Consider the following 16,827-nt stretch of genomic DNA (forward strand, 5'->3'; position numbering starts at 1 on the left):
GGAAGGCCAGWAAAACTGTGTGAGAGGATGGTCCCACCCCTGAAGCAGGGCTGCTAGTTCTTCCAGGCACAGTTGACCCTCTGAATCACCCTATAAATATACTTTATTTATTCTCCAAAGACACACCCCTTACAGCTCAAGCTGGAAAAACATGTGAGAGCTGAGAAAAACACATGGTATTGGGGCAAAGGGAGATGGGCAGGATAAGACAGAGGCTAGTGGATGTGGAAGAGAGCTCAGCTGTCACTACAAGAAGAAAGACTGCACTATGAGAGCAAGAGGGTGTTGGAAGGTTTGCTGGAAGCCAAAAGCAGCACAGGTTTCCCCTACATCTCTTCTGTTGGGAGCTAGACAATGTTAACTTTACATCTTTCCATTTGTCATCTTTCTTGAGTGCAGCATGAATCCAGGTGATGATTGTGCAAGTGATTTCTGTTTCCTACACTGTTTCTCATGAGTTTTATCATGGGTGGCAAATGAACTGTCTTGCCCCAGGACTGGTCAAATAATTACAYGGTCATTACCAAGCACATTACTGAAGGATAAATATACAGTTATTTTTATCCATTAAATCAGCTCTTTCAACCCTAAGATTAATTCTACAGTATTATGCAGCAATATGTAATTACTATAAGACAGCTTTTACCCTCAAAGAGGCAGCYATTACTCCAAATGAAATCTTGCAGGGTTAGTAAGCCATGCACTCTGATGGTAGGATGTGTCTTCTTCCAAATAACCAATGTAAAATTATAAAATGGTAACTAGAGAATAGGTAGTTACAAGCACCTATTACCAGGCATAAATGCTAAGAATTCCTATCTCATTCAGATCTGGAACCAAAATCACATTTTTTTAAGACAGAAATCYATTATGTGGGGAAATGTTGCTATAACATTTAATCTTCCCATCCCGGAATGATGGATACTTTAGATATAACTCCTGAGAGGATGGACTGGGAAGTCTCTCTGTAGGTAGATGTCAGGTAAATCAAACAGGAATGGWAGCTAAACATAACTGCTAATATTCTTTGTAACTCTTTTCATTTCCTGCAGGTACTGTTGCGTGATTTACCATGGAAAAATTGCTTTGCAGCATCCTGGTGTTTGGAATGGCTGTCACGGTCAACGCTTGTCCTAAATACTGTGTTTGTCAGAATCTGTCTGAGTCACTGGGGACTTTGTGTCCCTCTAAGGGTCTCCTATTTGTACCACTAGACATAGACCGAAGGACTGTTGAACTCCGTCTTGGGGGCAATTTTATTATCAATATCAGCCGACAGGACTTTGCCAATATGTCCGGACTTGTTGACCTCACTTTGTCCAGAAACACCATCAGCTACATACAGCCCTACTCCTTCACTGACTTGGAGAGCCTTCGGTCTTTACATTTGGACAGCAACAGGCTGCCTGACATTGGAGAGGATATTTTGAGAGGCTTAATTAACCTTCAGCACTTGATTTTAAACAACAACCAGCTAAGCAGCATCTCTGATGAAGCCTTTGAGGACTTCTTGATGACATTGGAAGACTTAGACCTTTCCTAYAATAATCTCCGCAGCATTCCCTGGGAATCTATCAGGAAGATGATAAACTTGCACCAGCTCAGTTTGGATCATAACCTGATAGATTATATTACAGAGGGGACATTTGCAGATCTTCAGAAATTGGCCCGACTGGATTTAACATCCAACAGACTTCAGAAGCTCCCCCCTGATCCTATATTTGCCAGGTCTCAAGTAATTCCATTAGCTGTTACCCCATTTTCRCCACCTTTGTCTCTCAGCTTTGGGGGCAATCCGCTGCACTGCAACTGCGAGCTACTGTGGTTAAGGCGACTTGACAGAGATGATGATATGGAAACTTGTGCCTCACCTCCAGGTCTAAAGGGAAGGTACTTCTGGTATGTACGGGAAGAAGAATTTGTTTGTGAGCCACCTCTTATTACCCAACACACTCACAAGTTGCTGGTTTTAGAAGGGCAAACTGCCACACTGAAATGCAAAGCCATTGGAGATCCCACCCCAGTCATTCACTGGGTAGCCCCTGATGACCGTCTCATTGGGAATTCTTCAAGGACAGCTGTCTACGACAATGGCACCCTAGATATCCTCATCACCACGTCCAAGGATTATGGGACTTTCACATGCATAGCAGCCAATGCTGCTGGAGAGTCGACCGCAACGATTGAGCTCTCAATTGTTCAGCTCCCTCATCTTAGCAATGGCACAGGCCGAGCAGCCCCACCGAAATCCAGGCTCTCAGACATCACCAGCTCCAGCAAGTCTAATCGAGGGGAAACAAAAGGTCCACCAGAAAGGGCTGTCTTGGTGTCGGATGTGACGACTACCTCAGCTTTGGTCAAGTGGACAGTGAGCAAGTCAGCTCCCCGGGTAAAAATGTATCAGCTGCAATATAATTGCTCGGATGATGAAGTCCTGATCTACAGGTAAACGCAATGGCTGGTTTGTCCTCTGATAATGGCAGAGAGAGTAAAATAGGATGTGAGGTCTTTTATTTTTCATCATTGATTTGAATTTGAACTGATTTTTTTTTTACTTTTTGAGTAAAAAATTACAGTTGTCCGATAATTTTTTTTTAAAATCTATCRGTCTACCAGTTGATGTTGGTCTGTCCATCACTTTTCTGTCCATTTCAAGTCATATRTTATAAATATGTGCAGTATTCATTCTCTAACATCACTTGTTTTTGTTAACATTTCCCATTTAGAAGAAAGTTACTACTGTAGTTGATACCCTCCTTTACTAAGCTTGACAAAGTAAGCAAAATTTGACAGTTTAGAAGTTAGAAGTTACCATGCCCTGCTCCTGTAGTGTAGATTGAATCATGTTACTGAGAGAAGTAGTGTGGGAGAAGTTTGTGCWGTCTATCCATAACACTGGCTCTAATTATTCGGTGGTTCAAGAATCAAGGTTGTTAGTAAGACATCTTTCACTTACATGAAAGAGCTTGTTTCTTACTTCGCTAACATCGACTTTACACAACTGTAATTGCTGACAACATTGGAGCATTTAATGTCTTATATCATATTAAATGCAAGAAGAGACAGATAATTTCAAAAGCAAGCTCTGAAAGTTCATTATGCTCCCCCAGTCCTACAAGTCTTTTGACTTTTGTTGATGTAAAACATTCTGCAATGAACCTAAGTCATGAAAAAGAAAGAAGTAATAAATTTTAGGAATTAAAAATAAGTAGGAAACTGCTTAACAGAAGAGGAAAATATAGTGTTATTGCTTTTTCCTTCTTTCTTGGAAAAATGATTGATGCACTATGCTAAAAACGAATCTCTAGAAACCACCCCTTCCTGCCTTCTTATTGCACAGATAGCAATACTGACATAGTGAACTAAAGTCTGCCTTTGGATAYACATGAGCTACCAGCAGAAGTCAGAATCTCAGGTAAGATTAGAACGAACACACAAATATGTTGCAAGCAACCTRAACCCAGTAAAGAAGAAATGAATCTGATGGAGGACTTCTGGGATTTACATTTTAATTCCACTTTGAGCATGAAATCCTGGCCAAAACACAGTCCATAGTTTTCTATGGTAGGGTTGTGGTTACTATCTGTTGGCCTGCAAACTACTGTACCCTTCCCCTACTGCCTGCAGTGAGAGCTGATGCAGTTGCAAATCACACTAGTCACCCTCCCTTGCCCAGGACAGGCATTCCTATTTTCTTCTTTACCTTATTGTGGTTTTCAGTATGCGGAAAAAGTCAAAAGAAGACATGGTAAATGCTCATTTGACATTTTTCACTCACCTTTCTCATAAAGTGAAATTGAATTTTAAATTTGTTTTCAGAACTGAATATTAAGTTGACATGGCCAAAATTTTGTGCCAGAAATACTTGTACCTCAGTCAGTTGAAGAGCAGAAATAATCAAGTGATTTATTTAGCTACTCCAAACTTTGACATTCTTTGCAAAAAGTAGAAGTATTGATAAGCAAGTATAAAGATTTTTTTTAAAGGATATTTACTCAAATACTGAAAAAAATTTGAGGAAATTCAGTACTGTTCATTTCCTTTGCTTAATTATAAAAATATGTTGAAATAATTCAATTAACAGGTGGAAATTATTTGCYTTGCTCTGGCTAATGAACTGTAGAAGTGGTATATTAGCCTTGGAACTTGCAATTTTGTGGAGTCTAGTAAAATGAAAGAATAAGATAAAACTAAGTAATGTTAGAATATTAGGAATAGGGTTAATGAAAATATGCTAGTGCCAGTTTTTCCTGTGGCAAAGCTCTTAGCAAAAACTCAACATTATTTGCTATCTTGAGCCTAGTATAAGTCTGAAGAAAAATATTTTGAAGGGTCTCAATAGTCATATAACACCATATACTGAATTTGGCCCCATGAACAACAATATCCCTGCAACTGAACATAGAAACTTGTGCAGGCTGTCAGGTGTTGGAAGCGATCCTGTTTACTGAGGKTAGGATGGTCAGGGTAAATAAGCAACAAAAAAGAGATGACATATAATGTAGCAGCAGAAGAGGTGAAAACTAGATGCTGTTAGCAGAAATGAGAGGCAGGAAGATGCTGATTTGCCATGCTCATCTGGAAGAATAAGTGCCAGTCAAGGTCTCAAGCAACCCYAAATTCTTATCCTGTACCCTCAGCCTCTCCCAGTGAGGCTTTGGGCACATTACTTCACTTAGTGGTGTCTTATTTTCCAGAAATACAGTGAGGACAGTGCTGTTTACATAAATTTCCCATAGGCACTTTGTGAGGATTCATTGACGATGTGTAGCTCATTTCATTCACAGCTCTCAAAAGCACTTCACAAAAGAACACAAATTTTATTTCCCCACATTTTGCACCAGGGAAAAGTGAAGCACAGGAAGATGAAGTGAATTGTCCAATATCTGAAGTTAATCAGTGGCACTTGCATGCATCAAATCTGGCTCTTTATGACTTTCAGCCAGGGAACCACTCAGTCCCTTAGAGTTAATTAACTAAAGCTGTTTTGCTTTAATTGGTCAGATGCATGTCACAGCAATGAGCATGTAGAAAAACCTAAGGGAACACAATTTTTTACAGTGCTTTGCTCTATGAAATGCTGTGTATGTGCTAAATGGGCTGGGATACTGCTTAGCTACTAAAATGATGGGCACTTAGTATAAGTTAAATCCTGACATACGTATGTCAGGACTGAGGCACATCCTGCCTTGCCTGTAAGAAATGTTGTACGCAGAAAAGACAAAAATTTGCTGTGTTCTTTCCTCAACTTTTTTTCATGAACATTGTACTCATGGTCAAAGTGTGAAAACAGCAGTCCTTCCTCCCCTCTACACACATCCTTTTGGTAATCATGTGTCTCCTGATCATTATGTAGGACAGCAGGCCCATTCCTGCTTCCATTCCAGTTATGGGATTCTTCTTGCATGAGCTGTAGGTGGTGTGAAAGAGCTGCATGGGCACGTTTGGGGCACAGGAGAAGGTGCAGGAGGAGACACAAAGGGAAGGGTTTTCATCTTGCGGGGCCTTGGTTTCCCATGCGTAACGTGGGGGTGACAGCGCTGCCTCGCCTCAGGGATAAACGCGTGAGAAAATACAATGGAAACAGGAGCCCATGTAAATGGATAGGGAGCCCGTTCCTCTGAAGTCATGGTGTGGTATGCAGTAACCGCGGTAGCCACGAGTGATTAAGATGGAGCATTACTTAACTGCAATGTTTAAATTCAAGGAAACCATCTGGGAACAGAGACTTTCTTATGGGTAGAGCGCCCYGCATGATGTGGGACTGAATCTCAGTTTTGGCCATCAGGTATTTCTGTAGTACAGAAATCCACCACAATTTCAGAAGATGAATAAAAATGGAAGGTGGTCTGTAGAACTTTCCCGGTCACACTGAGCCTACTGGCTGTATTTTGAATTAAAACAATGACRGAGCCACTTAAAAATGTGCATCTGAAATATGATGCAGCCACTAGATTTATGAGAGATTTAGACCTGTTTTATTTTGCAGTATTTCTTCCTAAGGGTGATAAAAAAACAACTCTACAAATTAAGARTTACTGTAGCACTGCAATCTCCCTAGCTTATAAATTCAGCACTGCAAAAAATGCATTTTATATATTTCTGAAAGCTTATTTTTTCAATATATATTTTATGTAGCAGGCAGTTTAGGCATTAAAATATGAATAAATGACTCCACATCTCCAGCCTATTTAAACAATGGTGCTACGGATTTGATTACTTAAACAACATAATAATGATTTATGCAGCTTCTTTCACTGCCAGTGCTTTACAGATCGGCAGAACAGAGATCACCAGCCACTGCTATACAGTCACCTCTCAGTCAARTATTAGCTGCAGTTTGGCAGTCAGGTGACAGTGCAATAGCATCTTTTGGAAGAAGAATAAAATACACACTTACAGATACTTTTTACAAGGTAGGATGTAATTAACTGAGTTTGAACTTTAACATCAGGGTGGGATAAACATTCCTAACCATTCTTCTGTTCAGTTGCCTGCCAGTAAGAAATACTTTGTGACAAAGGTGCTGAAATCTTAAAAATATCTGAGATGTGTGAAGCTGTGCTCCCCAGCAGCAGCACCGCAATGAACGCCAGGCTGGGTCCATGCCTGTGCCTCGGAGAGGGATACCACTGTCTAGATTGCTAATGCTTCTTGTAACAAAAGCTTCTTGTGTGGAGATCTGCCAACTAAAGACTGTGATCAGGGGAAGCCCTGTCCTGTCCATTCAGAGCAAATAATCTCAATAGTTTGATGCTGTAGTAAAACATGATCACATCATTTTCTCTTACTTTCTCTTGTTGGAGATAGATAGCTTTGATGATTTTAGAAAGGACAGAAGATTAATTTATTCTGAAAGGCTTGAACATCTACACTCATGATATAGAGAACAGATTCTTCTACTTTTTTTCGTTTCCATTCCTGTCTCAAACTTTGTTAGTAATAAACTGTCTTCTGTGGATCATGACTGGTGTGAAACCCACTCCTCAGCCTCAATAGGTGAAGCTGAGCAATTACATTATATCCAGTATGCAAGCCTTGATTTGGTGAAAGCGCTTTTATATTTAAACACTAGATAAAACAACCATTAGTAGAAAAGACTTTGATATGAAAACTTTAATCATCATGAATTAATCATTTATGTTTGACAGGTTGAGATAGCAACTGTATAAATATAAAATTGTGAAGTCACATTCCTGAATAGAAGCAAAATTCCTATAAGCAGGACAGGAGAAAGTCTGAGTTGGACGTTTGGTACTTGAGGTCACCTGAAACTGGTTTGTAGCAATAGAATGCTTTTGCTTCTAGAGGATCCTCAGTGTGGGCAGACTTGCTGAAGGGCTTTAGACATAATGAAGAAGCTGCTTCAAAAAAGCATATATTCTGGGACTGAGGATTTTGTTTGTTTCAGCTGAACTAATTTTCTTATCAGTCTTTTCTTTTTCTCTTTCCAGAAGAAGTATGGGGGAGGCTTTTTATTTGCTTTGTTTTGCCTTTTTTTTTTCTTGTTGTTTTCTTTGTGCTTGTAGAGGAAGCCTTTGAGAAACAGAAAAGAAAATACAGTGGAAATGGCAAAAATTACATGTATTGCCAGATGATGAAGTGAATATATGCAATTAGCCAAGATTAAAAAAAAAAGACTTATAGTTTCAGATTGTTACTAAAGTGGTCCCAGATTGTTGTGACAAACTGTCAGCATCATGTTATGCTCATACAGCAGCTGATATGAAATCCATTGGTCAGAAGCAGTCCAGTCCATCACGAGCAGACACCAACCATGYAAACACTGCCTAAACCACTATTTTCTTGCTTGATAATCACTACAGAAAGACAAAATACTAAGTGGCCATTTAACTCTACAGGAGAAAGTTACCTTTAGGTGACTTAGGTGAGTGCATGAGAAGTATGTGAGCATACATGAGCAGCAGCTTCCCACACAACAGCTTCCCACATTACTGCTTCCTACACAACAGTCACCGCTGGACTGCACATGCTACCGCTGCGGGAATGCCCTTCGGAAATGAGCAGAGAAGAGGAAGGAAAACTCCAAGACACAAGGACTGACAGGACAGCACTCTCTCTGGTTTGGCAGCATTCCCTTTTCCTTTAAAGTTTAACAACTGTCTAATAACATTTAGTGAGGTATATGGAGAGTCTGTATGTTACAGCTCTACCCCTGAGCAGTGCCTCAGGAGCCAAATATAAAGGCAAAGAGCCTGATTCTTATCTCAACAGCTGTCATGTTTCTCAGAAATAACCCCACCACAGTTTGAGATGTTACACAGGTGGAAATGGAATCAGAATCAGTTTCCAGTGTAAGACAGCTATATTCCTGTGTTATCTCTGCTGCTAATTATTTATTTAGCTCATCAAAGGCTCAGTATTCTYACTTGAGGGGAATTCAGGATGAGCTAATGCCTGCCCATAACATCTGTCACATCCCCTCTGTTAGCTGCTCTGAACCCAAATGCCAGGAGCTGTCCCCGCCTGTCATTGCAATAGAGAGTTATACATTTGATGCCGAAATGAACTACTGAAATAAGATTTTGATTAATCTCCAGGTGAGTCAACATTTTGATGTCTAAATGAAAATTTTTAACATATTCAAGTTCATACCATTCATGAATATTAACAAGCCAGCACACAGCTGCACAGTTGCCACTATCTTTCCTATTTTAAATATAGGACAAATTTATAGCAGTTCATGTGCTGCTCTGGGCAAAAAATATTGCCAAATTCTGACTGGTTAATAGTAACAACCTCTTATGTCATTCAGAGTCATGTAAAGCAATAATAGTTACTGTTGATAGTTACAAATGCTAACTAATTAAATGCTTGCTGAAAGCTTGACTTAAACCCCACAGAAATGAAGACAGTAACCACCATTGGTTCTTATGGGCTTTGGTTTGGCCTGAAAACCTTGTATTTTGGGCTTATCATTATTCTCTAGAGAGGTAAATGGAGGACAAAGGAGGGTTTGCTCTAGTTAATTTAGTAAACCAGTTGAAGAAACAACACTGCCTACAGAATCACAGCTGGGAGTAGTCCTGTAGTAGCTTTTAGAGCATTTCTAATAAAGTCCTTCATCACATTTCAAAGGTGATAATTTCCCCTCTTAACATCATTATTTAGGGAAAACACAGCTTTCTCAGTGCTGTTACTTTTGTTAACTATGTGTAACAAATCTGCTTGAAGTGGGGAAGACACCTCCAATAGTGCCAGTCTTGGTTAGAGGTTTCATTGTAAGAGGCAACATGTACCCATACATTGGAAATGTGGCTTCTCCTCAGAGGAGCCAACAGTGCAAACCACAAGGCTTGATTTTCTCCATGCTCTCTCTATGTGAGTTTCATTTAAGCATGCAAGATGCTCTTCTTGATGTCAGAGTTTTGCTTCTTCAGGTGATGCCAGAGATTGACCACTCTAATTCCTTCCTGGACTTGGACCACAGCTACAAATACCTAGGTCAATTTATTCATCATGGAAAAAGTATCAGTGATGACAGGTTCTGGCAATTACTCCCTGGCCCTTCTAAATCTACACCTGTGAACTTCCTCCCTCTCCTCATTTCACCCTACATTTTAACTGGGGCACAAAAAGCCCAGGTAATCTCTAGCCAGTCAGATTAAGAAATCTCCTTCAAGACTGGTGACCCACTAGTAAAAGCAGTAGCAGAACACWACCTGCTCAAAGGAGAGGATGATTTATTTTTTATCCACAGGTGAAAGATAAAAATAATAATAATAAATAAATAAATAACAAGCTTGAAAGCATATTATATTCCTAAAATTTGCCTTTCCCGGTTGAGATTGTTTTGCTCAACTCTGTTCCCATTCACTTACATGCAGGCTTCAGGCACTGGGCTAGGTGAGGCAGGGTGCCTTGACAGCTCCTGCGTCCTGGACTGTCTGACCCAGAACCTTATGCAACTCCCCTCTTAAATCACAGGAAGCCTTTTTAACCCTTTCAAAGATGTCTTTCTTTTAGATTTCCAAGATCCTAAGGACTTGGAGGAGGGCAGCTAAAAATGATCAATCTGGGGGATGTACTCCTTCAGAGAAGGCTTCAGCTGCTCTTTCTGCAGCAGATTCCCTTTATTGTGTCTCAGGCACTGATCAGTTGAATTCTGGCTGATGGCATTGTTTGTGGGCTCATGTAAGATCTTATGCGTAACTTTTTGAGTAGGAATACTTATCAAACCCATGAGAGAGACATAAAGATATACAGCATTCATAAGACTATCACAGGTATTTGCTTTATTCCTCACATCTTCTACCYCAGAATGGAAAAAAGATGCAGTGAAAACAGAGCAGTCTGATGATGATGGGGATTTCTTAGCTTTCTGTGAAGCTCACAAAGGAATAATGAAAATAAAACTGTAGGAGAGTGTGTAGAGCTGCTCTATACAAAAGAGAAGATTTACAAGGACAGGAAACACAGCAAAGAGTGAAAACAAATAGGATCAGAAGCATCTTCATTGCCACTGTGACAATGAGAAAGTAGCCCAAGTATTATGTTCTTGAATGATGTTCAGAAATGCTTGTTTCTGAGAGACTTGTTGACTATCACCAAATACTTTCAGACTAAGCCCATGGTGAGAGTACTGCCACAGACAAGATTTTGTCCCCTACCCTCTGCCCGCAAGGAACGGTTTGGAAATGAGTTCATTCAGAGCTGAGTGGTTAGACTCACTGCCCTGTGATGCCATCTTATCTCCAAGAGGGGAACACTGACCCTACAAGTGAGGAAAGGCTTCCAAGCTAACAAAAAGCAGTATTTTGACTTTAATCTGTCTTTCAAAAGGAGAAAAAGAGGAGCAGTGTCTTGTTGTTTGCTTTGTTTCACTACCAATAATTGACAGAAAATGCCACTTGTAGTACAGGTGAGCTTTGCTGTGAGCGGACACAACATTTCCCACACAAATCAAAACACTAAATGGTAGCTGCCAGCCAGCAGAAGGCTGCCTATTAGCCAAGGAGCAATCCTCCCTGTCTTAGGTATAATTAACTACAGGACCTTATCAAATCCTTATAGTAATAGCCTCCAGACAAACCTCAGTAAGAGACATGCCTTTCCTCAGTGAGCTGGTACCCTTTAGTGCTGAGGGACATGCCATCAAGCATCCTCAGCCTATACCTACCTGACCAGGTATCTTCAGCACTTACTAGCTTATAATGTTGAACATCTGCCTAATACGACAGTCCAGATGGAAGCAGCTTGCATCTGATCAACTTAGGGGATACACAGAGTGTATCTCCTTTTGCTCTTGAGTCTACAACTGCCCAGAAATAACAAGGGCAGGGAGAGGAGGGGAGGGAGAGAATAGCCCACAGTTACAAACAGCCGAAGCCAAGTGCCTTAATTTACTGCCACTGTTGCAGACTCACCTGTATAACTCCTTGTTCTAAATTTCCTGGTACACTCTCATGCTTGCATATCAGACTTTCAGTTTGTATGTTCAGATTATTACAGAAAGACAATGCCTTTCTGTACAGAGATTGTGCTAGTTAACCTTAACATACAATAGCATTGATACAGTTTGTTTCCTTGGAGAAATAACTTAAAATTCATCATTTGAAAAGTTTGCAACTGGAATAGATACAGCACTGGAAAAACAAAGAGTACACTAGACCAATTAAATGGTATAATAAGTCTTTAGTTTTTATAAGCCTGGTTATTTCCACAATTGCCTATAATAAGCAGACTTTCTGAGYAAAATATATGCACTCTGAGTGAGGAAAAATTCTTTCAAATGATGAGTACAAGGTGAGTGCAACATTTGTTTCTCATTTAAACCTATTCTAGGGCTTAATTAAGATAGCTCTGTCAAGTAGCCTTTGTGCTAATGCTCTGATCAGGGAAGAATGAGGGAGGATTTCATACAAGTTGAGAAGATTAAAACTTGAGGCAGTCTAGAAATCAGGTTCATATTCCATCTAATGTTCTGAGTAGTTGTAGGTCTTCAATGAAGGTTTGTACTACAAGGGAGTCATTTATTCTTTTTTTATTCTTAAAAAGGTACAGTCAAAATGTAGCTTGAAGTTTCAATGGTTAAGAAAGAAAATGTGAGGTAATGTGTATCTTTGAAAACATGATATAGGTTATTCTATTGTCATGTTACCCTTTCCCCCCAAATGTATCATGTTTTACAGTCTAATAAAAGGGTAGTACAGGGGAGAATAATCTGTAACAGGGCCAAGCACAAAGGCTTCCAATCCTAATTGAGGATAACAGTCTGGTATTGACATCTAAAGAAACCTTTAGAGTATAATGCAATTGAGAAATGCCCATTTTTAAACTGAAATGCTCCAATTTTTAGAGATGGAGAAAAAGCAGTCTAGACAGCGGGCAAATTCTACCCTATTTTAAGAACCCAACTGATGTCATTAGAGTCGCAGTGTGATTACGCTAGTTCCAGAGCATTTGACAAGAATCTCACAAAGTCCACTCCAGGAGAAGTGCCCAGAAGGGAAATGGGAATTGGCTTCAGCCTTTCACTGAGAGCTTTGCAGAGTGGAAGCACTTGTGTGCTATGACAACAAACTTGGCTACCCAGGGCACTAGACAAGAGAGAGAAATACTTAGCCTGGGATACTCAGACAGGAAAGAGCTTTTATCCAGTAAGGGTTACAGCTGTGAGTTAGGGTAGYATGAGCATTCCTATATGCAACTCAGTAAGGCTGTACCATAACCCCTTCTCTGCTCAATCGTTCCTGCTTTACAGTTTAGTTTATTTGCACAGATGAGCAGTTTGAGTCAGCTAGCACTATGTGTGAATTTGTGCTGAATTTGCCCATCTGTCCTCCCTCCCCTTTCTCCTGCGTTATTTTGAATTTGCCTAGATTTAAATTTTGTAATGTATTACCTCACAATTTATTTCATTTTGACAAGAAAACAAGTAAAAGAGCTGTTTGCTCAACCCAAAACCTTTCTTCTTATTATTGTTATATATTTATTTGTTTAATCAATTTGGATTATGGAACCAGTTCAAATACAGATATTCCAAACCCTGCTCTGAATTCTTCTTAGAGCTGGGATTGCACAGGCACTAGCTGCCCAATAGACATATGGGCAGATGACAGCCCAGAGGCACCCCACCAGCAGTTCTATCGTCTGGCAGATTGCCTCAAAGAGTCAGGCTTGATGAATCAGTCCTTCTGCTGGTGCTGGGCAGGAGGGGGAAGCCTGCTTCTCTTCTCCTGAAGCCTGTTGCAGAATAAGAAAGATACATCGCAGTGATTGCAGTGCTCTGAACCTCCCAGGACTTTGCACTTCAAAGTTGGGACAGTAGCATTCAAGTGAGTTTGAATCTTGCTAATCAGAGTATGTACAGGCAGAATTGCAGGTTGGGTATTCTGGGGCCAGGACAAGTCATGAGCTCAGTGTCTGCTCTTCCCTCCCTTTGCACAGAGGGTCATGGCTTGAGAAGGCATGGGAGAGAGGAAGAGGAGTGAAGGTAGCTGGATTGAAACCAATCATCTGCCTCGCTGTGTCCTTTCCCTTTTGTACCTAGAAGAGAGCTAGGTGTTCAGTAGTGCTGCAGTAGCAGCACTCCTCCATCCTTTGTTCCTTGCAGCCTCCTCTGGTTGTTGTTTTGGGCACTATGTTGACAGTGCCCCTGCTCTGTGAGCAGACGAAAGGAGGAATGGTCACTGTCAATGGACCCTGAGCATCTCCTGCCTTATGCCGGCTTGGGAGGCTGCTGTTACCCAGGCTGCTGGCTAAGCGGAGGGCAGCAGCAGAATGGGACAACAACTCCCTTGCATTCTCAATGGCATAGTGATGTTGTGATCTCTCTGCATGAATGACCTGGAAGTACTTGAAGTAGAAACTTGACAACTATGCAATTTGCTTAGGGAGATGAGGCACATCAAAGACACAAGGCTATATATATGTCTAATAGTTTAAATTCTATTTTATTTCTCAGGGGATGACACTCAACTCCTTTGGAAATGAAAGAGTGTTTGCAAGGGGAAAGAATGATGGGATAAACACTGGGAGCAGGACTCGTGCCTGTGAAGAGTACCACCAAAAGCCTGAGGGAATATAACAGTCCCTTTTCAGGTGCTCAGAACTGCACCTTCATATGACACCAGACTGGAGTGGGATTAAGAAGCGGGTAGAACTTGTGCTATACAAACTCTGACTAATGGAAGTGTCTGAGGGTTTAGCTTTTATTTTTGTTTCTGCTGAAACATAATATTGTTGTTTGTTTCACCTTTTCACTTTGTTTTCCCCATCTAGGCTCTCTCATAGTAGATAATTATATTGGCTGTGGTTTAATTAGCTAATTATGCTAGAGCTGGAGTATTTTTCAGAGTAAATCCTTTTATTTAGTTGGTCTTAAGCAGCTTCTGTTTGTTTCGTTTTTTCCTAGATTTTTCTGCGTATTCCATTATGTGGCAGCACAGGTGTTTATAACCGGTTTTACTGGGGTTTACGAATGTGTTAGTTATCCGAGTAGAGTGAAAGGAACAGCACTCTGGAGGGCAGAGGTGGAATACTCCTGAGTGTAGCACAGTGACACAAAACTTCCTGCAAAAGCTCGTTGATATTTTGGCTACAGAGTAAAGAATAATAATGATAATACAGTTTTCTTTCAAAAGAGTGATTAGAACTTTCATATTAACATCTTTAAAAGATATATTTTATCTAGAAATTGCAAAGCTTTGGGGATTTTTCCATTGCATCTCTAAACAAAAATATTTCCCTTTTCCTGAGCAACATTAGTTCATCAGTATATAAATCTTACTCCTATTGCTAGCCCTACTGTAGACAAAGATTCAGCTTATCACTGAGTGGTGCCTGAGCTAGAGGTTACAGATGAATGGAATCAAAGATATGCCCTCATTGTATACCTGGGCTTCCTTGAAAAAGTTGAAAAATATAAGGAAGAATACAGAGAACTAGGCAAGGAGAGTTGTTCCTTGGCCTGATTAGTACATATAACACTAAGGTTTCTGTTGCTGTAACGTGTGGAATTGTAACCTTTTTTTTTTTTAGTGATGCCTACCTGACACAAAGGCCTATAAATTCTTTTCAAAATCCATATCACCTTGTAGCGATGATTGCTAACCATACTCCCATATTCATTACTATTCTATAACTATCTATTCAAGATCACTTGACATTGTTCAACTATTGCAGGTTATAATGGGCAAAATCTTAGTAAGGCTGCTTTCCTTTTTCACTACCAGTGTGCCCATTTGGGCTTGTATAATTTTCTTCTTCATTCTTTCTAGTCTCTCCTCAGCTGTGTCTAGGTCACAGTGAGAAATTCAGGGGGTTGTTAAAATGTCTGGGATCTTGTATTTAATATGAGCATGGCCAGAATCACAATTTTGCTCGGAGTGACCAAGCTGTGACCTTATAGCTGCATGGTGCTCAGAAATAGTTTGGGAGTCACTGCCATAGCAGGATTAGGTCCCGAGACCAGCAGTCAGGTTGTGGTGACACAYAGGGTTCTTCTAGGTAATCCTGTAGTGGCATACGGGAAGAAGTGAGCATTGCCACGTCACCCTGGGAGCCAGATGTGTGCCTAGCCCATCTATCTTTCAGTAAGGTAAAGGGGTTCTTTGCRGGGAATCTTAACCATCTCCTGCCTCCCAACCTGATTAGCCTTCGGAAATGTCTGGTAAGTATCTTGTAGCTCTCAGGTATATACAGTTGAGTCAGGAAGACTGGTCAACTCTGGTCTATCTGCCCTCTCCTGAAAAATTTCTAGCTTTGGTAGTCGTAATTGGATCACTGGAGAGATTGGATCTTCCTGAAAATTTACTGGCCCCCTTCCCTCTCCATTTAAGACTGAATTAATGTGTTTGCAGAGCATCATGTCCATGAGTTAGCGAAGCCATGTAAGTCTGTACCGGGTTGAAACTTGTTGTCTACCCCTCTTTATGTGATTTCATTTCAGAAGCACTCCATGTTCACAGGGAAGCAAACAGAGTCTAACCATAGAAGCAGAGACAATCCTTCTACTCAGAGAAAGTCCTTGAGGATGTGATCAGCAAGAACCTTCAAATCAGAACTTTTTTTCCCGGCTTCTGCCATTTCCTCTCTTTTGTGTAACCTTGATTAAGCTTGTTGGCAACATGGAGATATATATTCAAAAGGCCTCTAGGCAGCTTTTCAAAGCAAGTTATATTTACTGGTTACTAAATGGAAGATGTTTTCTTATGGAAATTTTGAAGCTGGTGCCTCAATTTACCCAAAGCAAACCTATCTGTCATGTRATGGGACAGAAGCACAAAGTAATTAATTTTCCTCACATTGAATAAATGAACAGATTTAAAAACTAATTAAAAAAATTAATACTATCTGGTCTCACAATCACAGTGGCAGTGTGCAACTTCTGTCTAGAACACCCTCCAGGCACTCGTCTCTGCAAAACCTATGAAGAAGAGAACCATATATCAGCTCAGCTTTATTTTCTGCTTCTGCTAAAATGGAACAAACCCTGGAATATCTGTCCCATGGGAAATTCCAATATTGCGACATCTGTTTCTGTCAAGAACCAGGATGAAAACTCTCCATAACAGTTGTTTTGTTTGCTTATGGGGAAAAAAAAATAAAAATGAAAATTCATTTGGAAACATGGAAATGTTGCTATCAATCTCTTTGTGGATGTTAGAGCCTCAAGCGTGATAGCTCTATCTCCACCATGCATCATGCCCCCAGGGGGCTGTTCTTCTGGAAGCAGAGCTTCCTAAATTTGTCATATTCAATTTGCTCTCTCCCTTGACCACAGGACACTTCCCAGCCCGACATATTCTCCCTCCTTTCAACGCCCTCAATGGCAAGGCAATGGTACTATGGTACAAGGAAGAT

At 40.4% G+C, this 16,827-nt stretch overlaps 1 protein-coding gene across 1 annotated transcript in view; it reads left to right on the forward strand.

Annotated features, from left to right (window-relative positions):
• The first annotated feature begins 1,072 nt into the window (after positions 1–1,072).
• Positions 1,073–16,827, forward strand: part of LRFN2 (leucine rich repeat and fibronectin type III domain containing 2) — a 38,801-nt gene continuing 23,046 nt past the window's right edge. Inside the window, exon 1 of the mRNA XM_085309915.1 lies at positions 1,073–2,445. Within this exon, the coding sequence (XP_085166041.1) occupies positions 1,073–2,445 (1,373 nt within the window). The remainder of the gene's footprint in view (positions 2,446–16,827) is intronic.

This window comes from Rhea americana, unplaced genomic scaffold, assembly GCF_003343005.1.
Source record: "Rhea americana isolate MKP2758 unplaced genomic scaffold, rheAme1 scaffold_307, whole genome shotgun sequence".
NCBI classification, from domain to species: domain Eukaryota; kingdom Metazoa; phylum Chordata; class Aves; order Rheiformes; family Rheidae; genus Rhea; species Rhea americana.